The 22,646-nt window shown below is 48.6% G+C and overlaps 1 protein-coding gene across 1 annotated transcript in view; it reads right to left on the reverse strand.

Moving 5' to 3' along the window:
- CACNA1F (calcium voltage-gated channel subunit alpha1 F) overlaps positions 1-22,646 on the reverse strand; it is a 223,628-nt gene that overhangs the window by 7,194 nt on the left and 193,788 nt on the right. The window contains exons 41-47 of the mRNA XM_082263594.1: positions 22,093-22,194; positions 10,193-10,323; positions 9,961-10,065; positions 9,642-9,874; positions 8,292-8,414; positions 4,994-5,154; positions 3,120-3,226 (exon numbers count right to left, since the gene is read on the reverse strand). Of these exons, the coding sequence (XP_082119720.1) occupies positions 3,120-3,226; positions 4,994-5,154; positions 8,292-8,414; positions 9,642-9,874; positions 9,961-10,065; positions 10,193-10,323; positions 22,093-22,194 (962 nt within the window). The remainder of the gene's footprint in view (positions 1-3,119; positions 3,227-4,993; positions 5,155-8,291; positions 8,415-9,641; positions 9,875-9,960; positions 10,066-10,192; positions 10,324-22,092; positions 22,195-22,646) is intronic.

The following is a 22,646-nucleotide window of genomic DNA, read 5'->3' on the forward strand; positions in this document are numbered from 1 at the left end:
ACTTTGTGGGAATAGTTTGGGGATGGCCCCTTCCTGTGACTGCACACCAGGGCTCTGTGAAGGCCAGTCAAGTTCCTCCACCCCAAATTCGCTCATCCATGTCTTTATGGACCTTTATTGTTGTTGGCTGCAGAGGACCTATTTTACTGCCTTTCATCAGCAAAGTCAATACAAACTACTTAGTACCAAAAAATAATACTTGGTTCTGTATTCTCTAAAAGGGGCGGCACTGGGTGGAAGGTAGTGGGGTAGAACAAAGGGACACTGCTAGGAGGTGGACAAGGAGCGGAGACAAGGGGTGACCCAGACGGGGGGAGTACCTGCACCTATTCTGTGAAAAAAAAAGCCCTGACTATGCCTCCCCTATAGGTAGGAATAAGCCATGGGATGCATGCCCTCCAGAGTGGGGGGGATTAATTAAAGGAGAAATATTTTAAAGGTACGGTTATTCTGATAACTGATGGATTTCTGTAGGTTATTGAATATTATTTCCCTTTTCATTTTTAGCATTAGGGTTCATACTTTTCAGAAGAGTCAGATCCAGAATAACACGGCTTTAGAAAACATTCAGTCGGCAGAAGAACAAAGGACCTTTACCTGCCTCCAGGTCACCCGGGGGTAGGCTACAACTCAACTTCTATTCATCTCAGAGCACACCAGAGATGAAGGAGGCCTTCGGGTGACATTGATGTTTGAGATAAAAGGGCCAGAGGGGTAATAGGCAGCAGAGAGATCGGATATGAAGGACATAAGACATAAATCAAGCCATTAAAATGTTACAGAGTTCCTTTTGTCTTCTTGCTGCATGTAGAGGTGCCCATAGACCTTTGATGAAGATCTCAGAGTCTGGCCATTTTTATCAGATCAGGTGACTAGGAGTTTGGTTTTTGAATGCTGAACCTCTGTCATGTTTTATTATGGCTGGTCACCGGTTATATTCTCCTCACGATCCTTCCCGGGAAAAGCCTGGGGTAGTGATGAGCCAAGGTTTTGTCCACTGTCATGGGAAGGTGTCACATGATAGCCAGCCACCAATCCAATAATTAGGTAACATCATTGACCCTATATGGCATCACCGTCATTTTTGGTCAATTGTGTTGTCTAAATAGGACAATGTGCATAGGCGTGCGCATGGGGTTTGCCTGGACACACTCAACACTCACCCATGTCCACCTTGCCGGCTACCCTCCTCTCCTCTCAGTTGCTACTGTGGGCACACAGGGGAAGTTTCATGATGGAGAACAGGGAAGGGGCCATTAAATACATCATTTACCGGCCCCTTCATTGTCTGAATGAACACAGTTAGTGATCGGTACTGATCCCTTACTGCTCATTCATCACTGAAGCACAGCAAACTGTGTTTATTATGCTTCAATTTGTGAATGAACAGAAAGCCGCCCAGCACAGAGCACTTCCCATTCATTCACTGTCCAGTGCAGCTGAGGCTGCAGAGAAACGGACTGAAGAATCTCTGTGCTGAGTTCCTTTCTCTGTCTCAAAAGTGAGACATCGGGGGTTTTTTACAAAAGCCCCCCTCCAAAGCGGCTCATGAAAAAATAGTAAAAAATAATAATAAATAATACGGTAAAAAATTATTTAAAAATAACATTGTAAAAAAAAAAATAAAAAAATAAATGCATTGTCCTCTCCCCCACTGACTGACACCACCCACTGTCTTTCTGACATCAACTTCTGCCCTACTGACATATCCACTGCTCCACTGACACCATCCATACTGCTCTAGTGACACCGTCTACTGCTCTACTGACACCATCCACTGCCCTACTGACACCGTCCACTGTCCTACTGACACCGTCCACTGCTCTACTGACAACGTCCACTGCTCCACTGACACCTTACACTGCTCTACTGACACCAACCTCTGCTCTACTGACACCATTCTCTGCCCTACTGACACCCTCCACTGCCCTACTGACACTGTCCACTGCCCTACTGACACCGTCCACTGCCCTACTGACACCGTCCACTGCCCTACTGACACCGTCCACTGCCCTACTGACACCGTCCACACTGCTCTACTGACACCGTCTACTGCCCTACTGACACCATGCACTGCCCTACTGACACCATGCACTGCCCTACTGACACCGTCCACTGCTCTACTGACACCGTCCACTGCTCTACTGACACCATGCACTGCCCTAATGACACCATGCACTGCCCTACTGACACCGTCCACTGCTTTACTGACACCATCCACACTGCTCTACTGACACCATCCACACTGCTCTACTGACACTATCCACACTGCTCTACTGACACCATCCACACTGCTCTACTGACAACATCCACACTGCTCTACTGACAACATCCACACCGCTTTACTGACACCGTCTACTGCCCTACTGACACCATGCACTGCCCTACTGACACCGTCCACTGCTCTACTGACACCACCCGCTGCTCTACTGACACCATCCACACTGCTCTACTGACACCACCCGCTGCTCTACTGACATGTCCATTTTTTAAAAACGTCATGCTTGTTGTTGTCAGAGTCTTGCTGAGCCTCATAGGACTTGTTGTTCTGCAACATCTGGAGGTCCACAGTTTGCATATTCCTGCCCTAAAGCAATAGGCTGTGCACACCTTTCGCCATGTGGCCATCTTTGGATAGTAACATCAGCCACATGCGGCTGCAGGGCAGGACTTTCCCCAGCCATAGCTGAACGGACTGGCGGCCTGCTATCATGTGACAGCTTCCCATGACTGTGGGCCGGACCTTAGCTCATCACCAGCCTGGAGTATAAGAAGGTTCTGCAGCAACATAGAGGAGAATTTATGTTGTCGGCACACAGTGCATCATAAGAATGGATGTGCGGTTTATTTTTTTTTAGTCAATGCTATAGCTGTCCAATCAGCAGAGAGAATAAGAGGAGGGAGGGGGAGAGGTTATTGCTCTGACTGTGTGTGTAAAATTCAGCTTGGGCTACTGAGCTCTGTAAACAAGAGCCCATAATAAATACTTTAATAGGCAATAGATGAGCAGGGGAAGTGGGTTGGAAGTGCTGGTAATTGATGGGGGTGGGGTACCCCAGGGATGGGTTTTCAGGGATGGAACATGCAGGACTTAGCAGAAGGCAACAAATGATAGTTACTCTGGTTCGGCAGGGGGGTGCAGTTGGATGGTATGTTCCTGGAATGGGGATATCATCACAGCTTCCTTGTCTCTTCAGGCACTGAATACTGAAAGCAGATTTATTTCCTGCAGAGAGAAGAATATTATACAGGCTGTAGTTATACAGTTAAAATATAATCTGCTATTATCTTGCGTTTCTTGGTTCCCCCCCCCCCCCAAATCACAAGACTGCTATATATTGCTGATGAGAAAAGGTATTTAGCAGTTTGTATTTACTAAAATAATTCCAAGTTCGGTGTACTGTGGGAGATCAGATATAAATGAATGCAGAGTCCTGGGGAGATTAGATATAGTGAATGCAGAGTCCTGGGGAGATCAGATATAGTGAATGCAGAGTCCTGGGGAGACCAGATATAGTGAATGCAAAGTCCTGGGGAGATCAGATATAGTGAATGCAGAGTCCTGGGGAGACCAGATATAGTGAATGCAAAGTCCTGGGGAGATCAGATATAGTGACTGCAGAGTCCTGGGGAGATCAGATATAGTGAATGCAGAGTCCTGGGGAGACCAGATATAGTGAATGCAAAGTCCTGGGGAGATCAGATATAGTGAATGCAGAGTCCTGGGGAGATCAGATATAGTGAATGTAGAGTCCTGGGGAGACCAGATATAGTGAATGCAGAGTCCTGGGGAGATCAGATATAGTGAATGCAGAGTCCTGGGGAGATCAGATATAGTGAATGCAGAGTCCTGGGGAGATTAGATATAGTAAATGCAGAGTCCTGGGGAGACCAGATATAGTGAATGCAGAGTCCTGGGGAGATCAGATATAGTGAATGCAGAGTCCTGGGGAGACCAGATTTAGTGAATGCAGAGTCCTGGGGAGACCAGATATAGTGAATGCAAAGTCCTGGGGAGATCAGATATAGTGAATGCAGAGTCCTGGGAAGACCAGATATAGTGAACGCAGAGTCCTGGGGAGACCAGATATAGTGAATGCAAAGTCCTGGGGAGATCAGATATAGTGAATGCAGAGTCCTGGGGAGACCAGATATAGTGAATGCAGAGTCCTGCATTCACTATATCTGACAATCTGACAGGCTGGTAGTACCCAAACCGAGCAATCGATCAACTTGGGTACATTCAGCCTACCCATACATGGTTCAAATCTTGGCCGGTCCCTGCTGAACCAGCTGAGATCCGAACTTTGACCTATATAACTAACGAGTCTATGGCCTGCCTTAGCAATATTTGCTGGTTATTTAGAGTTTAAAAGGGAGTTCTGCCCCCCCCCCCTTCCAAATACTGTAGCTGCTGACTTCTTCTATTAGGGCACTTACCTGTCCAGGCATACAGCGTTGTCCTCACCCGAGCCAATTCTTGAATCGCCCCCCCGGGGGCTGGCGCCGCCATCTTGGCTAAGGGAAACCTTGCAGCTTCACAGCCGATTTCCTACTGCGCCTGTGTGAATCAAGCTTTTCTGTAGGGCCGGTGGGGGAGACCTAATGCGCTTGCATGGCAAAGGAGACCCAGCGCCGAGGTAAGTCACTGAAGGGGTTTTAACCCCTTCAGCAACTTGGGGTGGGGGGGGGGTGTAGGAGATACGAGGGGCACTACAGGGTCCTGCAGTGCCAGGAAAACAAATATGTTCCAGGGGGCGGCATAAAACCTTGCACCAGGCCCTGCTCAGATCACTTATGCCTTCTACAGAATGGCAGACTGAAAAGAATGGTACTGGGATGATGCCTGTAGGTGCACCCACCATCCCAGTATAACCACTGAAACCCAAGGACATACGGGTACGTCCTTGGGTGGGAAGTGGTTGAATCAACCGCAATGCGCCACGACAATTTCCCTTTCTGGGTATAATGTACAGACATGGATTCTCTTTACCTGGTGTAGGCGGTAGTAGCCTCCTGCGAGGAGCGGCTGTTCTGCCCTCCAGGGTGCCATTAGCCTGAGGAGCAGCAGGAGGTGGAGTAGGTGGTGGATGGACTTTATTCCTGTCTTCAGGAGACACGGGACGCTTCATAATGTCATCTGTACGTTGAATTCTGCAAGGGATAGAGATAATAAACAGAGTGCGGGAGAGTCTTTGTACACAGCTATTATCCACCATTTATTTCCAGGCAGGGCAGCCATCAGAAATTTTGGGGCCCCTTACACAGCTTTAGGCCTGGGCCCCTCCGGGCCTGACCACCAACATCCTGCAGGGCCCCGCCCTCTGTGGTCGTCCCACTGAATCTGTCCACTGGCCATCCCACTGAGTCCTTCAGTGCACCCACTTATATTATCCACCATTTATTTCCAGGCAGGGCAGCCATCAGAAATTTTGGGGCCCCTTACACAGCTTTAGGCCTGGGCCCCTCCGGGCCTGACCACCAGCATTTCACAGGGCCCCACCCTCTGGCCGTCCCACCGAATCCGTCCACTGGCCATCCCACTGAGTCCTTCAGTGCACCCACTTATATTATAAAAACACACCCTGCTAAATTAATGTGATTCACAACAGGGGCGTACCTACAGGGGTCGCCATTGCCCCGTGCTAAAAAAAGACCAGTGCTAAAATTAAAAAATTAAATAAAATAAATAGGAAAAAAAAAAAATTTAAACGCCCCCCCCCCCCGTCGCCGTGAGCTCGCGCACGAAAGAAAACGTAAAACAGAAGTCATGCTGCCAATGAAAACGCTGTTCAAACCACACATGTGAGGTATCACCGCAATCGCCAGAGCGAGAGAAATAATTCTAAAAAAGAGCTACTCTGTAACTCTAAACTGGTAACCGTTAAAAAAATGTTTAAAGCGTCCCCGTCGCCGCGAGCTTGCGCATGAAAGAAAACGCATATGTAAGTCGTGCCCGCAAATGAAAGCGCTGTTCAAACCACACATGTGAGGTATCGCCAGAGCAATGATTTAAAATAAAGACCCCCCCTCTGTAAATCTAAACTGGTAACCGTTATAGATTTTTTTAAATTGTCACCTATGGAGATTTTTATGTACCGTAGTTTGTCGCCATTCCACGAGTGTGCGCAATTTTAACCACTTTACCACCGGAGGATTTTCCTGCCTTACGTCCAGGCCACTTTTTGCGATTCGGCACTGTGCGACTTTAACTGACAATTGCGCGGTCGTGCAACGCTGTACCCAAATGAAATTTACGTCCTTTTTTTCCCCGCAAACGGAACTTTCTTTTGGTGGTATTTGATCACCTGTGCGATTTTCATTTTTTGCGATATTAATTAAAAAAGGCGCCAATTTTGAAAAAATAACAATATTTTTCTAATTTGACAGTTAAAAAATATCCAATATATTAAATTTTTGTCATATATTTAGGCCGAAATGTATTTAGCTACAAAAAAATTCTCAATGAGCGTATTTTTAACTGCTTTATGACCGGAAGGTTTTACCCCATTCCTGACCAGGCCCTATTTTGCGATTCAGCACTGCGTTACTTTAACTGACAATTGCGCGGTCATGCAACACTGTTCCCAAATTAAATTTATGTACTTTTTTTCCCCACAGAGCTTTCTTTTGGTGGTATTTGATCACCTCTGCAATTTTTACTTTTTGCGCTATAAACAAAAAAAGAACGACAATTTTGAAAAAATAACAATATTTTTCACATTTTTTTATATGAAATTCCCCCCCCAAAAAAATGTAAAAATCTAAATTTTTTATCATTTTTGGCCAATTTGTTTTCTGCTACATATTTTTGGTAAAAAAAAAAAATCACAATAAGCGTATTTTGATTGGTTTGCGCAAATGTCATTGCGTTTACTAACTAAGGGAAATATTTCTGTCGTTTTTTTTTTTTTTTTTTTTTTAACTAGTAATGGCGGCGATCTGCGATTTTTTTTGTGGGACTGCGACATTGCGGCGGACAGATCGGACCCTTGACTGACATTTTTGACACTTTTGGGGGTACCAGTGACATTACTGCAGTAATCAGTGCTATAAATATGCACTGTTACGGTAAAAATGACACTGGCAGGAAAGGGGTTAATTTTATTGGAGAGGGAGGGGTTAATGTATGCCTGGTGCTTACTAATGTGTGTGGGGGGAGGGGACTGAGTGACACAGGGACAGATCGCAGGTTCAGCTATGCTGAACCCTGCAATCTGTCACTGCCTGCCACTTAGGAGATCCGCCCGCTTTGTTTACACAATCAGGCGGATCTCCACACTCGATCCCCGACGAACGGGGAAGAGCAGCGGGGATCACCGCCGCTCCTCCCCTGGCCCGACTCCCGCTGTGACTGAATACAGCGGGAGCGAGCCCCCGGCGGCGCGCGCGCGCCGCCGAGAGAGGGGAATCTCTGGTGACGTCGCCAGACGATAACGAGCCACTTTGCCGCAGTGCAGTCAACGCGACTAGTCGGCAAGTGGTTAAACCGTAACATCTTAGGTATTTATTTACTCAGCGTGACATCATCTTTCCCAATATATAAAAAAAAAAAAATGGGCTAACTTTACTGTTTAGCTTTTTTAAAGCAAAAATTTAGTTTTTGCCAAAAAAAAAAATGACCGCCATTTTATTCTCCAGAGTCTTTTGCTAAAAAAAAAAAATATAAGTAATATATATATATATAATTATATAATTATGTAATAAAAAAATATAAGTAATATAATATTATATAATTATATAATATATAATAAAAAAATATATAAGTAATTTTCTATCAAAAAAAATACAGATTTTAACTTGTAAACAACATGTGTCAGAAATGGGCTCGGTCCAGAAGTAGTTAGAGAAGCGCGGTGTCGCCAGTATATATACCATACTTTGTAGACGCTAGAACATTCGTGTAATCCGATCGATATACACTAATTGGGATTTTGTTTTTCCACAAATATGTAGCAGAATACATATTGGCCTAAATTTATGAAAAAATTTAATTTTTTCTTGGATATGTTTTGTAGTGGAAATTAAAACAGATCGCTTTTTTTTGGTTTATAGCGCAAAAAATAAAAACCGCAGAGGTGATCAAATACCACCAAAAAAAAAAGTTATTTTTGTGGGGGAAAAAAATGACAAATTGTATTTGGGTACAGCGTCACACGACCGTGCAATTGTCAGTTAAAGTAACGCAGTGCCGAATCGCAATAAATGGCCTGGTCATGGGGGGGGGGGGGGGGGTAAATCTTCCGGTTAATACAGACATATTGCTTTGTCTCATTGGTAAGGTCACATACTTGTCCTTCTCCTTGCTGGGGCTGTATACAGGTGAGGAGGTCTTGGACCTTTGCTCGTCGTCTGTGGCGGTCTCCTCCTGTTCATGTACAGTGGGGGGGACGAACGTTCCATCTGAGCTCCTCCTGGGAATAATACACACACACACACGTTCATTAGGAAGCATGAATAATGAGGTCACACTACGCTCTATGAATAGCCGAGGTTCATCTACGTGCGATCTGTGCTAACCTATGTGGCCGCACCCACGATTGAAATCATTTTCTGGTAGATGCTGGTATCTCACAGCAGAAAGAATATGGTGGACACCTTCAGCCAGTGCCGTGACAAAGTCCCCTAAAGCTCAGGGCAAACTGCAACCCCCCCCCCTCACACACACGAGATAAATGAGCATTATGTGGCAGCAAACCCCCCCCCCCAAAAAAAAAAAAATCGGGCACAAATCTACCCTCTAAGCATAAATTCTAGCTCCTCCTGGTACAAATCCACCCCCCCTGCTTAAATCCCCCTCCCAGCTTAAATCTCTGCCCCCTCAATCCCCCCCCAAGTACAAATGCCCCCCCCCAAAAAAAAAAAAAGAAAAACCGGGCACTAATGTACCCTCTAAACATAAATTCTCCCCCTCCTCCTGGTACAAAAATCTGCCTCCCAGCTTAAATCTCTGCCCCCTCAATCCCCCTATCCCCCCCAAGTACAAATGCACCCCCCCCCCCCCGCACCAAAAAAAATCACCCCTCCAAGCACAAATCCTCCACTCCTCAAATTTCCCCTCTACTCCAAATCTCCCTCTTAGTAAAAATATCCCCCCCCCCCCTTCTAGCAAAGCACCCCCAATCATTCCTACTAACACAAATCCCCTCCACCCCCCCCCCCCCAAAAAAAAAAAACACCCTTCTAGCACAAATCTTTGCTTTCCTCCATGTTGTCCAGGTAGATCCAGTGCTTTAAGTGGTCCGGTATGCACTGGTACTCAGTACCGCCACTTCCAAATATGGCTCTTGAGTATACCGCCACCTCACCGTGCGCCTTAGCGTACCAGCACGCTCATTTTGGACATCTGCGCCCTCAATTGCCCCCCCCCCAAGAATATTTACCACTCCAGAGCCAGACCAGTCACCACTAGTAAGTCCCCCTGCTCCGGAGTCCCAGCCCAGCGCAGGGGGGGGGGGGGGTGCTCTGTGGGGACCCTGATGTGTGGTTGGGGCAACTAAATTTATAGGCTATAATAGAGTACCGGCACCTCTTTTGGGCCACTTAAAGCACTGGGTAGATCTCAATCTCTAAAAGGTTGCCTACCCCTGCTATAAAGCAATATCTTGTATAATATATTAAAGAAAAACCCCCCCGAATACCTGCGTGTGTTGAGCTGCCTTTTCTTCCCGCTGGTGGCACTGGCCGGTGCTGGAGGTGTCAGGAGGCTGTCCTTTGAGCCACCACCGGATCGGTTGACCAAGGATGATCTACGAGGAGCTGGAGGCTGCTCATCACGCCCTCCGATGGAATTCGTAAGGGACAACACGGATGAAGAGAGACGTCCTTTGGTCAGGCCTGGTGCACTCTCACATAGGGTCGTTTCCTCTGCAGCCTAAAATACGCAGTTGAGTGATATAAAAATTGACCTTCGGGGTCAGCAAATTCGCTGTTTACTCGACTGTACAACATATTACTCACTTGGCGTGCCATCCCCCGGAACTCAGAGACATCATCCTCCTCGAGCTCACATGATAGGGCTCTGCGGATCTCAGACCCCAGGTCCTGCAGACTCCTCAGCCCGGCCTTGAGGGTAGTAGACAAGGACAATAGGTAAGTTGAGTCAATCAAACTACAGGTCATGACACAAGGATAGGCCTTTAGGGTGGGTTAGGATAGGCTAACGTTCATTTTAGGCAGACAAGCTATGGACCTGCAGTGTGGTGGAATTGTTAGGCAGGTTCTCCGTTCCTAGAAGACCCTTCTCCTTCCTCCGTCGGAATTTACGGAAGTAATCCTGAATAAGGAAGGTGGCGTAAAACTTCCCCACTGTCACTTCCTCCTCTGGAAAATGAAAAAGACAACATTTTTTTACAGGAAAATAAAAGCCTGCTAAAAAAATTACGAGAGATGTACCGAAAGTAAATGTAAAGTGTGCAGAACTTTTCTATTCATTTGCATAGGTTGTTCAAATTTCAAGTTGGTAGAGTAGCTTCCTCTATCGCAGAGGTGTCAAACACAAGGCCCGCGGGCCGAATGCGGCCCGCCAAGCTATTTGGTGTGGCCCTCGCACCCAGGGCTTATTTTCAGCTGGAACATGGTGGAACTCCGTTCCGCCACCTCTACCCTACATGCACTCACAGCAGTACCTACCAATGATCTTCCTCCAAGTGAGAGAGAGAGACGCGGCGCCACCTACACTGCCAGGAGGTACTATAGCCAGGGGGGTTCTAAGTAATTTTCTAGCAAAAAATACTGATTTTAACTTGTAAACAACAAGTGTCAGAAATAGACCCGGTCCAGAAGTGGTTAAGGGGGTAAAACCTTCCCGTCAAGAAGTGGTTAAGGGGGTAAAAAACCTTCCGGTCCAGAAGTGGTTAAGGGGGTAAAACCTTCCGGTCCAGAAGTGGTTAAGAGGGTAAAACCTTCCGGTCCAGAAGTGGTTAATGCAGCAGAGAGAACACTATAAGTGGAGGACATCCCTTCGGCTGCATTGGCTTACTCTGCAACCGCCATGCTTTACAAATTGCTAGTTACTACAGCAGCAACAACTCGGTCTCACTGGTTGGGGCCTGGGCGGCTGGGCCCCTCGGAAAGCACAGGCCCCCTACATGTGTATGGGCTGCTCATACACATGTGTATGGGCATGGGCATGGGCATGGGCTTGGGCTGCCCCCCCATGGCTGCCCTGCATCCAAGAATAGTTTGGTGAGAAACAATGCCTTTTCCAGCATGATGGAGCTCCTTGCTAAAAGGCGAAAGTCACAACTAAGTGGCTTGAGGAACAAAACATGAAAATTTTGGGTCCATGACCAGGAAACTCCTCAGACCTTAATCCTATTGAGAACTTGATTATGGAAGAATGGGTGGCGGCCATCGGTCCGGATGTGGCCCAGAAGTTGAGTGACACCATGACGGGGGGAATTGCAGAGGTCTTGAAAAAGAAGGGTCACCACTGCAAATATTGAACCTTGCATAACTTTCATGTCACTGTCCATAAAAGCCTGTGACACTTATGGAATGCTTGTAGTTATTGTTCAGTATCCCATAGTAACATCTGACACAAAGATCTACAAACACTGAAGCAGCAGACTGGGAAAAATCGGATTTTTGTAAGATCTTACCGTAAAATCCTTTTCTCTTAGCTCATTGACAGACGTAGTCTTCTTGATTCACAAGAACTGGGTTATGTTGTCTCCGCAGGAGTAGGACTAGGCAGAAAGAAAAAACGTTCTGGCTCCACCCTAGGGGCAGTCCCAGAGGGTATATCCTCCCTCTCTCTGCTACAGGGAATCAGTTCTGTCACAAAGCAGCAACAGAGAATTTAACCCAACCCAACTCAATGATAGAGGGGCGGGTACTACGTCTGTCAATGAGCTAAGAGAAAAGGATTTTACGGTAAGATCTTACAAAAATCAGATTTTCTCTGTCGCTCATTGACAGACGTAGTCTTCTTGATTCACAAGAACTGGGACATCCAGAAGCAGTGCCACAAATGAGGGGTGGGATTGACAGAAATCAAAATCCAATCTAGAAGGCCCAACCGGTGCCAACTAGAAGTTTTAAAGGCTCATTATAAACAAAGAATGAGACTCAAATAAAAATTTCCAACGGAAAAAAACCCTCGAGGTAGACCACTGGTCTCCTCAAATGGCGGCCTGCAAAACCTTGCGGCCAAACGAGGCATCAGACGATGCCATTACATCAACTTTATAATGTTTTGTAAAGGTATGCACCGACGACCAGGTAGCCGCCTTGCACACCTGGACCACTGACGCCTGATGGCGAAAGGCCCATGACGCACTAAGTGCCCGAGTGGAGTGCGCCTTAACAGGGAACGGGGGCTCCCGACCCTTAATAGAATAAGCCTGTACCACCGTCTGTCTGATCCATTTGGAAATAGTCGCGGCAGATGCAGGCAACCCCTTTTTGGGTCCATCCGGGATCACAAAAAGTGAATCCGTCTTGCGAAATGAGTCTGTCGTTTTCAAGTATACCCTGATCGCCCGGACCACATCCAAGGAGTGTAAAGCAAACTCCCGAGGATGACTGGGCTTAGGACACAGGGAATGTAATACAATTTCTTCATTCAGATGAAATTCTGAAACCACTTTTGGTAGGAAGGATGGATTCGGACGAAGAACCACCTTATCTCTATGAACCACCAGATATGGGGAACGACAAGATAATGCGGCCAGTTCTGACACCCTGCGCGCAGAAGTGATAGCCACCAAGAAGGCCACCTTCTGGGACAACGTAGGTAGAGGAATCTCCCTAATATCTTCAAAGGGAGGTTTCTGAAGAACCGACAATACTAGATTAAGATCCTAGGGTGGTAACGGCGCACGCACTGGCGGAGCCAGATGTCGCACCCCCTGGATGAAATTCCGCACCAAGGAATGAGTAGCCAAAGGCTTCTGAAAGAAGATTGCTAACGCTGAGACCTGACCCTTGATAGTGCTCAAGGCCAGTTTCTGCTCAACCCCTTGTTGCAGAAAAGCTAATATTCGACTAACCGAATAAGAACGTGGGTGGAACCCCAGAGGTTCACACCATGCAATGTAGGACTTCCATGTGCGATGATAAATCTTTCTGGAAGTCGCTTGCCTTGCTTTAACTAGAGTAGGAATAACTGAAGCTGACAATCCCTTGTCCTTCAGCACCTGGGTCTCAATAGCCAGGCCGTTAAAGCCAGCGATCGTAAAGCAGGATGGAAGATCGGTCCCTGAGACAGTAGATCCTCCCTGAGAGGAAGTCTCCACGGGACGTCCGCCACCAGTCTGACCAAGTCGGCGTACCAAGCTCGGCGAGGCCAATCCGGAGCTACCAGGATTACTGGGATTCCTTCCTCCTCTATCCTGCGAAGAAGTCTTGGCAGTAACCCGAGAGGAGGGAAGGCATACATTAGCTGGTATTGCCCCCACGGGGCGACCAGTGCGTCTGCGGTCTCTGCTAGAGGATCGCGGGAGCGAGCCACGAATCTCTGTACTTTCCTGTTGAATCGTGATGCCAACAGATCCACATCCGGGGTGCCCCAACGTAGGCACAACTGGTGGAAAACTTCTGGATGGAGGGACCATTCCTCCTGATCCAGAGTCTGACGGCTGAGATAATCTGCCTGCCAATTTTCCACCCCCGGAATGAACACCGCAGAGATAGCTGGAACAAACCGTTCCGCCCAGCGAAGAATGCAAGCCACTTCTTTGGCCGCTTGGACACTCTTGGTGCCCCCCTGGTGATTGACATAAGCCACAGCCGTGGCGTTGTCCGACTGGATCCGAACCGGGCTGCCCTGGAGCTGCTCGGTCCAGTGAATCAGACAAAGTCTGATCGCTCTCAGTTCCAATACATTTATCGGTAACCTGGATTCTTCCGGGGACCAAAGTCCCTGAACGGATAACTGACCGAGAATTCCTCCCCATCCGGATAGGCTGGCATCCGTGGTCACTATCGTCCAATATATTGGCAGAAATGACTTTCCCTGGCTGAGCATCGGAGACCGAAGCCACCAGACCAGAGACTCTCTGGTCTGTTTGCTCAATTGGATCTGATTGTCCAGGGATTCCGGATTCCGATTCCATCTGAGAAGAATCTCTTGCTGAAGAATTCGGGTATGGGACTGGGCAAATGGGACTGCTTCGAAGGAAGCCACCATCAACCCCAGAACCCTCATGCAAGTCCGAAGGGAAGACCAGCTGTTGGATAGTAACAACTGGACTGCTGATTGAATCTTCCGGAGTTTCCCTACCGGAAGGAAAAAACTCTTGTCCTGACTGTGTCTAGAATTAGACCCAGATATTCGAGCCTCTGGGTGGGAACCAGAAAAGACTTTTGCTGGTTCACCAGCCACCCGAATTCCTGTAAAGAAATTATAGTAATTTCTATGTTTTGTAGCAGGGTCTGTGGAGACTCTGCATGAAGCAGGAGATCGTCTAGGTAACCTAGAATCGATATGCCTCTTTGGCGCAGTAGTGCCAACATTGGGGCCAACACCTTCGTGAAGACCCGAGGAGCCGTGGCAAGACCGAAAGGTAACGCCACAAACGGATAGTGGTTCTCTTCTACGGAAAAACGTAGAAACCGCTGATGTCCTGCGAAAATGGGAATGTGAAGATATGCGTCCTTGATGTCTATGGACGCTAGGACATCCCCTGAATGCAGGAAGGCTGCTACTGTGCAAATGGATTCCATCTTGAATTTTCTTATGTTGAAAAAGGAATTGAGTGCCCTTAAGTCCAGAATTGGACGCACTTTGCCCTCTTTCCTGGGTATTGTAAATAGGTTTGAATAAAACCCCTGGAAGCGTTCTGTCCAAGGAACGTGGACTACCACTCCTTGTTGTAGTAAATCCGTGACTGCTCTCCGCAGATCTTCTAAACGATCCGGGGATAGTCGGATATTGGAAGGGAAGAATCGCGCCGGTGGGAGAGATCGAAACTCGATCTTGTACCCTGACCTTATGATTTCGCAAACCCACTTGTCTGGGATTCTGGAAAGCCATGGATCCGGGAACCGGCGAAGACGTCCCCCCACCCCAGTTATGGGTGGGGGCGCACCTTCAGGCTTTGGTAGACTTATCTTCAGGTCTGGAGGGGGCGGGCCTTTGCTTGCCCGACCAACGTCCCCTGAAGCCTCCTGAAGGAGCTTTGGAGGACTTAATTTTTTCACCCGCGGTGCGAAAAAAATTTTTGTGAGCAGAGAAAGAAGGCCCTCGTCTTTGACGAGGTCCTTTACCCTTAGCATTTTGCGGTAAAAAGGGGCTCTTTCCTCCCGTGAGATCCTTAATGATCTCATCTAAGTTGGCTCCAAATAAACGCTCTCCTGAAAAGGGGATATTAGCCAATGCTTTTTTGGAACCTTGGTCGGCTAACCAACCTTTTAGCCACAGTGTACGCCTGAGAACCACTGCTGAAACTGATGCTCGCGCCAATAGTGGAGTGGCGTCTAACGCCGCATCACACACAAACTGTAACCCTTGTATCATCTGTTCCAACAAATCTGATACCGCCTGAGGGACCTCTTCTAAGTCCCGGCGTAACCACTTGGTCCATTCAGTTACAGTCTGCGAAACCAGCCCAATAGCAATTATTGGTCTGAAAGCTGATCCAATCAAGGAAAACATGGTGCGAGACATAGCTTCTATCTTGCGATCCACCAGATCTTTAAAAGACGCAGCGTCTTCTAAAGGAATAACCGTGGCTTTATTCAATCTAGCAATTGGTGAATCCACCACAGGTGGTTCTGTCCATTTCTTAATGAGGGTTTCCTCAAACGGATAACGCCTGTTAATGCGTTTAGAAATAGCAGAAGTGCGTTTTGGCAGACTCCATTCTTCTTTGATTGGATTGCCAAAACATTTGGGCAATGGAAAAACCTTCGCCACTTTGATGCGTTTTTTAGTCCCAAAGGGGATTTCAGTTTCAGCTATTTCCGACGGAATACCCTGTAATCTTAAGGTTTCTTGAACAGATACAATGAGTGAGTTTACCAACGCTTCCTCTCGGGCTATGGCTGATGCCGAAACATCCTCCTCACTGTCTGAAGAGACAGTACCCGAGCCACCAATCCCAGATGAGGTACCTGCAACTGCAGAAATAGGCTCAGAGTCTGAATCCGAGGTTTCAGATAATAAGGGGTTAGGCGGGGGTCGCTTTCTTGCGCCCTGTCCCTGACAAGCCACTTCCACCCGGGACACAAAAGTTTCCATAATAGCTGACAATGATTCAATCGTCAATGGGGTGCTGGAGGATCCTGCAGACCCCTCGAGGGGATCTGGTGGAGATACATGAGTGGCAGGGTCCATGTTAACCCAGGACACTTTTGTCAGAAAAGAAAAAACTTTTTTTTTTTTTTTTTTTATGTGTATACCCCTAGCGCAATAGCGCCCCTCAGAGTACCTGCTTCTCGATCCCCACAGAGAGAGAGAGGGACCCTCAAGGCTCACCACCCGATGCAGAGAAGTTTCCAACCCACTGCAGTCAGCGTTTGTCTTTTACAGACTGGAAAGAGCTGTGTTCGTTTTCCCGGGTAGAAAGGAAGTGGCTCCGCCCCCTGTGTACACCTTCCGGCGTTCCCAGCTCTCCACGAGGTTAGCTGGGCTCATCAAACATGGCCGCCCCCATACGGGAGACAATAGACTCAAAAAACATGTCGGCCGGCGTGACCTGAGCACATTCATGCACCTGGTCTACAGAAAAATGGCGGCGGATTGCCGAAATCGTTTTCCCAGCACATCCACCTGCATTCTGCTAAATGGCGGTTTATTGATCTGCAGGAGGTACACTACAATTAAGGTAGGATTATACCTCCTATGTCTGCTGCAATGCTGCAGTCTGCTGGGTAGAGTGTTAGCTCTCAAACCAAGTCCACTTCCCACCAAACACATGCTGTATTTACAAGGGGGGACTTTTAGTGTCAGACAGATACTGACCATGTATGGAGGGGCCCATATTCCAAAACTGCCTCATAACGAGGGAAAAAAAGGAAACATTTACTCACCATACCGAACCGACAGGCACCCTCTCTTCACAATACCCTCTCCACCGGGGTGGGGGGTTGTGGACAACTCCGGACGCCTCGACTCTCTGGTTCCTGGCGTCCAAGCGAGACTTTTAACTCGCAAGGTAAGTCCCTCCAATGGGACTCCGTCGCGGCCGACCCAGCGCGGAGCTCTGGTCTGCACGCGCTCGTAGGCAGAAACCGGGGTGACCACTGGATCTCAACATCCAGCCCGTCGCCCGGCCCCGCATACTTACTTGAATGTGTCGTGGCCGACCAAGCGCAATGCAATGGTCTGCGCGCGCTCGTAGGCCGGCTGGGGTGACCACTAGTGTCGCCCAGTCCGGCGTATTTGCTTGAAGATCTCACAGGAAAAAACACTGGAGAAAACTACCTAAAAAATTTATATATTTTTTTTTTTTTCTAAAAAAAAAAATCTTGCCAGGACCAGAGATCCCAGCAAGGAACTTAGGTCCTTACTCCTGACTAGACAGAAAAAAACTGATTCCTTGTAGCAGAGAGAGGGAGGATATACCCTCAGGGACTGCCCCTAGGGTGGAGCCAGAACGTTTTTTCTTTCTGCCTAGTCCTACTCCTGCGGAGACAACATAACCCAGTTCTTGTGAATCAAGAAGACTACGTCTGTCAATGAGCGACAGAGAAATGAATATTTGTGGTATTCTCAAAACATTTGGCCATGGATCTACCCAATGCCACAAAACAGTGACATCTCTCCACCAATCACTGTCCTGGAACTGAATGAGATAAGGAGCTTAACAGATCATTTATGAGATTGTTGGGTGACTTTTCTCTATGTTGTACTACTCCCAGGAGATTACTCTAATGGGATTACCCTTGCATCATTTGCCTGATAATCTGCTGTAATTTCACACGTCAGGGATTGCTACTTCAGGGGGTGATGGGAATCTCAGAGATTAAAGCAGAATTCTAGTTGACAAAACAAAAAAAAAATAGTTTGCTGCAATACTCACCTTTGATCCAGAGCTTTCTTCTGCAGTACTCACTTACTGCCACAAGATGTCCTTAGTCTTCAGGGTTGAATGAAGGCTAATGTAATTCAACCAACTTATCTGAGACCTGTCCCCCTAGCCCAGTGATGGCGAACCTTGGCATCCCAGATGTATTGGAACTACATTTCCCATGATGCTCAACTACACTGCAGAGTGCATGAGCATCATGGGAAATGAGGTTCCAAAACATCTGGGGTGCCAAGGTTGGCCATCACTGCCCTAGCCTATCATGTAGTTCCAAAACATCTGGGGTGCCAGGGTTGGCCATCACTGCCCTAGCCTATCATGTAGTTCCAAAAACATCTGGGGTGCCAAGGTTGGCCATCACTGCCCTTGCCTATCATGTAGTTCCAAAACATCTGGGGTGCCAAGGTTGGCCATCACTGCCCTTGCCTATCATGTAGTTCCGAAACATCTGGGGTGCCAAGGTTGGCCATCACTGCCCTAGCCTATCATGTAGTTCCAAAACATCTGGGGTGCCAAGGTTGGCCACCACTGCCCTAGACTATCATGTAGTTCCAAAACATCTGGGGTGCCAAGGTTGGCAATCACTGCCCTAGCTTATCATGTAGTTCCAAAACATCTGAGGTGCCAAAGTTTTGCCATCACTGCCCTAGACTATCATGTAGTTCCAAAATATCTGGGGTGCCAAGGTTGGCCATCACTGCCCTAGGCTATCATGTAGTTCCAAAACATCTGGGGTGCCAAGGTTGGCCATCACTGCCCTAGCCTATCACTGGAGCTTGAAGAGCAACTTCAGTCTCCTCTTTGTAGCTCCGCCCCCCTCCAGCACAGGGCTGTCTCTAACATGGGGCAAAACAGGCCCTCCCCCATACTACTCAATCACCAGCACTTCCAACATTCAGTTCTGCCCTCATTTCCTGAGTGATAGCCAAATCAACTTAACTATTTGCAGGCAGCATGGCCTCAAGGGGCAGCTGCTTAGGGTCCCACAATAATGACTGGGCCAGGGGCAGCTTCCCCTTGAGGCCATGCTGCCTGTGTATAGTTGATAGTTTATGTGAACTCAGGGGAAATAAACCCTTTACCCTTGCAGTGGGTCCCAGTCTCAGTCTCAGTGATGGCGAACCTCTTTGAGCCCAAGTGCCCAAACTGCAATAGTCCCCAGTAATCCCCATTATCCAGGGGCAGCAGTAACACCCAGCACTGTTCAGACTGCTCAGGGGTTGAGAGAGAGGGGGGACAGAGAGAGGGGTGTAAGAGAGAGAGGGGGAACTGAGAGCAAGAGGGGTGTAAGAGAGAGAGGGGGAACTGAGAGAGAGAGGGGGTGTAAGAGAGAGAGAGGGGGAACTGAAAGCAAGAGGGGTGTAAGAGAGAGAGGGGGAACTGAGAGCGAGAGGGGTGTAAGAGAGAGAGGGGGAACTGAGAGCGAGAGGGGTGTAAGGAAGAGAGGGGGACCTGAGAGAGAGGGATGTAAGAAAGAGAGGGGGAACTGAGAGAGAGAGGGGTGTAAGAGAGAGAGAGGGGGAACTGAGAGCGAGAGGGGTGTAAGAGAGAGAGGGGGAACTGAGAGAGAGGCGTGTAAGAGAGAGAGAGGGGGAACTGAGAGAGGGAGGGGACAGAGAGAGGGGTGTAAGAGAGAGAGTGGGAACTGAGAGCGAGAGGGGTGTAAGAGAGAGAGAGGGACCATAGAGAGAGTCGTGTAAGAGAGAGAAAGGGGGAACTGAGAGAGAGGGGGGTGTAAGAGAGAGAGGGGGACATAGAGAGGGGTGTAAGAGAGAGAGGAGGACACAGAGAGGGGTGTAAGAGAGAGAGAGGCATGTAAGAGAGAGCGGGGGAACTGAGAGAGAGAGGGGTGTAAGAAAGAGAGGGGGAACTGAGAGAGAGAGGGGGTGTAAGAAAGAGGGAGGGAACTGAGAGCGAGAGGGGTGTAAGAGAGAGAGGGGGGGAACTGAGAGAGAGGGGTGTAAGAGAGAGAAAGGGGGAACTGAGAGAGAGTGGGGTGTAAGAGAGAGAGGGGGGGAACAAAGAGAGAGGGGTGTAAGAGAGAGAGGGGGACAGAGAGATGGATGTAAGAGAGAGAGGGGGACAGAGAGAGGGGTGTAAGAGAGAGAGGGGGACAGAGAGAGGGGTGTATGAGAGAGAGAGGGAACTGAGAGAGAGAGGGGTGTAAGAGAGAGAGGGGTGTAAGAGAGAGAGGGGGACAGAGAGATGGGTGTAAGAGAGAGAGGGGGACAGAGAGAGGGGTGTAAGAGAGAGAGGGGGACAGAGAGAGGGGTGTAAGAGAGAGAGGGGGAACTGAGAGAGAGAGGGGTGTAAGAGAGGGAGAGAGAGTGAGGGGGAACTGAGAGAGAGAGGGGTGTAAGAGAGAGAGGGGGGACATAGAGAGAGGTGTGTAAGAGAGAGAAAGGAGGAACTGAGAGAGAGAGGGGTGTAAGAGAGAGAGGGGGAACTGAGAGCAAGAGGGGTGTAAGAGAGAGAGAGGGGGAACAGAGAGAGAGGGGTGTGAGAGAGAGAGGGGGAATTGAGAGAGAGGGGGGGAACAGAGAGAGAGGGGAACATAGAGAGAGGTGTGTAAGAGAGAGAGAGGGCGAACTGAGAGAAAGAGGGGTGTAAGAGAGAGAGAGGGGTGTAAGAGAGAGAGGGGAACACAGAGAGAGGGGTGTAAGAGAGAGAGGGGGAATTGAGAGCAAGAGGGGTGTAAGAGAGAGAGGGGGAACAGAGAGAGGGGTGTAGGAGAGAGAGGGGGAACTGAGAGAGAGGGGTGTGAGAGAGAGGGGAACACAGAGAGAGGGGTGTAAGAGAGAGAGAGGGAACTGAGAGAAAGTCGTGTAAGAGAGAGAGGGGGAACAGAGAGAAAGGGGTGTAAGAGAGAGAGGGGAACACAGAGAGAGGGGTGTAAGAGAGAGAGGAGTAACTGAGAGAGAGGGGTGTAAGAGAGAGAGGGGTGCAAGAGAGAGAGGGGTGCAAGAGAGAGAGGGGAAACAGAGAGAGGGGTGTAAGAGAGAGTGGGGGAACTGACAGAGGCGTGTAAGAGAGATGGCAACAGAGAGAGAATGGAACTGAGAGACGGGGGGTTGAGAGAGAGAGATGGGTGTGAGAGAGATGGGGGGCTGAGAGAGAGAGAGGAGAGTGAAGAGGGAGATGAGAGAGAGAGACCCTTAGAACTGCCCCCCCAGTCTCTGTCTGCAGGTAGGTCTGTGTATGATCATGTCCAGTACCTTCCATGCCAGTCTCTGTATCTCTCTGCTCGGTTCCTTCTAGTGGTTCCCATGTAGCCTGTACCTCCCGCCCGTCCTCGTCTTCCAGGCCCCCAGTCATCCTGATCTCCCCCAGTCAGCCTGATCTCCCCCAGTCATCCTGATCTCCCCCAGTCATCCTGATCTCCCCCAGTCATCCTGATCTCCCCCAGTCATCCTGATCTCCCCCAGTCATCCTGATCTCCCCCAGTCACCCTGATCTCCCCCAGTCACCCTGATCTCCCCCAGTCATCCTGATCTCCCCCAGTCATCCTGATCTCCCCCAGTCATCCTGATCTCCCCCAGTCATCCTGATCTCCCCCAGTCACCCTGATCTCCCCCAGTCATCCTGTTCTCCTGGCCTCACTGTTGGTGTTTTAGTAGACAGAAGGTTTGAGGAGTTCAGGCTCTGGGGGGCACCAGGGATGCTGCGCCCGCTGCTCACCTCTTTAGGGGTCAAGGAGGTAGTGAAGCTCTTTTCTCCCTCCCGGGGTCTCAGACCCATCTCTTCACCTACCCCCTGGAGGCTGCAGGGCCGCCCACTTACTCGCCTAGTGCAGATAGATTCCTACACCTCATCCTCGCTGCTGCGCTCCCGCCGCCATGAACCTGGACTCTCCAAGGATCTCCCTCTACCTGCTCTGTGCCTACAGAGAGGGCTCTGCGTGCCATAGGTTCGCCATCACTGCCCTAGGATTGGTGCTGGTTTTGCCTAGGGAATGATGACCTCACCTCTCTGATGTCATCCTATACAATGCAGGACTGGCAGGATTGCTGAGTTGTCTTTCCATTGGGTTTAATTTATGGGATTATTTTCTGCTCTCCCTTAGCCATGCATTAGTTAGTCTAATGGTTTCCCAATTCATTTGTTTTATTTATCTCACCTTCGGGCGGCGGGATGACCTCATCCAATATTTTCTGTTTAGTCCTCTTCCAGATCTTCTTAATAACAGCTCTCAGCTCTTCATTAGCAGCATCCAGGTTCCCTGAAAAGTGAAAACAACTAATAAACACGGAGAGGCTTCTAAATTTAGAACAAGGCCGAACAACGAGAAAAAGCTGCAGACTAGAATACAATTCAGATCACTCGTCTACAGGGGCTCAAATTGTCCATACCAATGGGGGGGATAGTACCCCATCATTGGTATCAGTGGGAGGAATAGTACCCCATCATTGGTATCAGTGGGAGGAATAGTGTCCCATCATTGGTGTCAGTGGGAGGAATAGTGCCCCATCATTGGTGTCAGTGGGAGGAATAGTGTCCCATCATTGGTGTCAGTGGGAGGAATAGTGCCCCATCATCGTTGTCAGTGGGAGGAATAGTGTCCCATCATTGGTGTCAGTGGGAGAAATAGTGTCCCATCATTGGTGTCAGTGGGAGGAATAATGTCTCATCATTGGTGTCAGTGGGAGGAATAGTGTCCCATCATTGGTGTCA

Source organism: Pelophylax lessonae, assembly GCF_965119305.1.
Source record: "Pelophylax lessonae genome assembly, chromosome: 7".
In the NCBI taxonomy this organism is placed as follows: domain Eukaryota; kingdom Metazoa; phylum Chordata; class Amphibia; order Anura; family Ranidae; genus Pelophylax; species Pelophylax lessonae.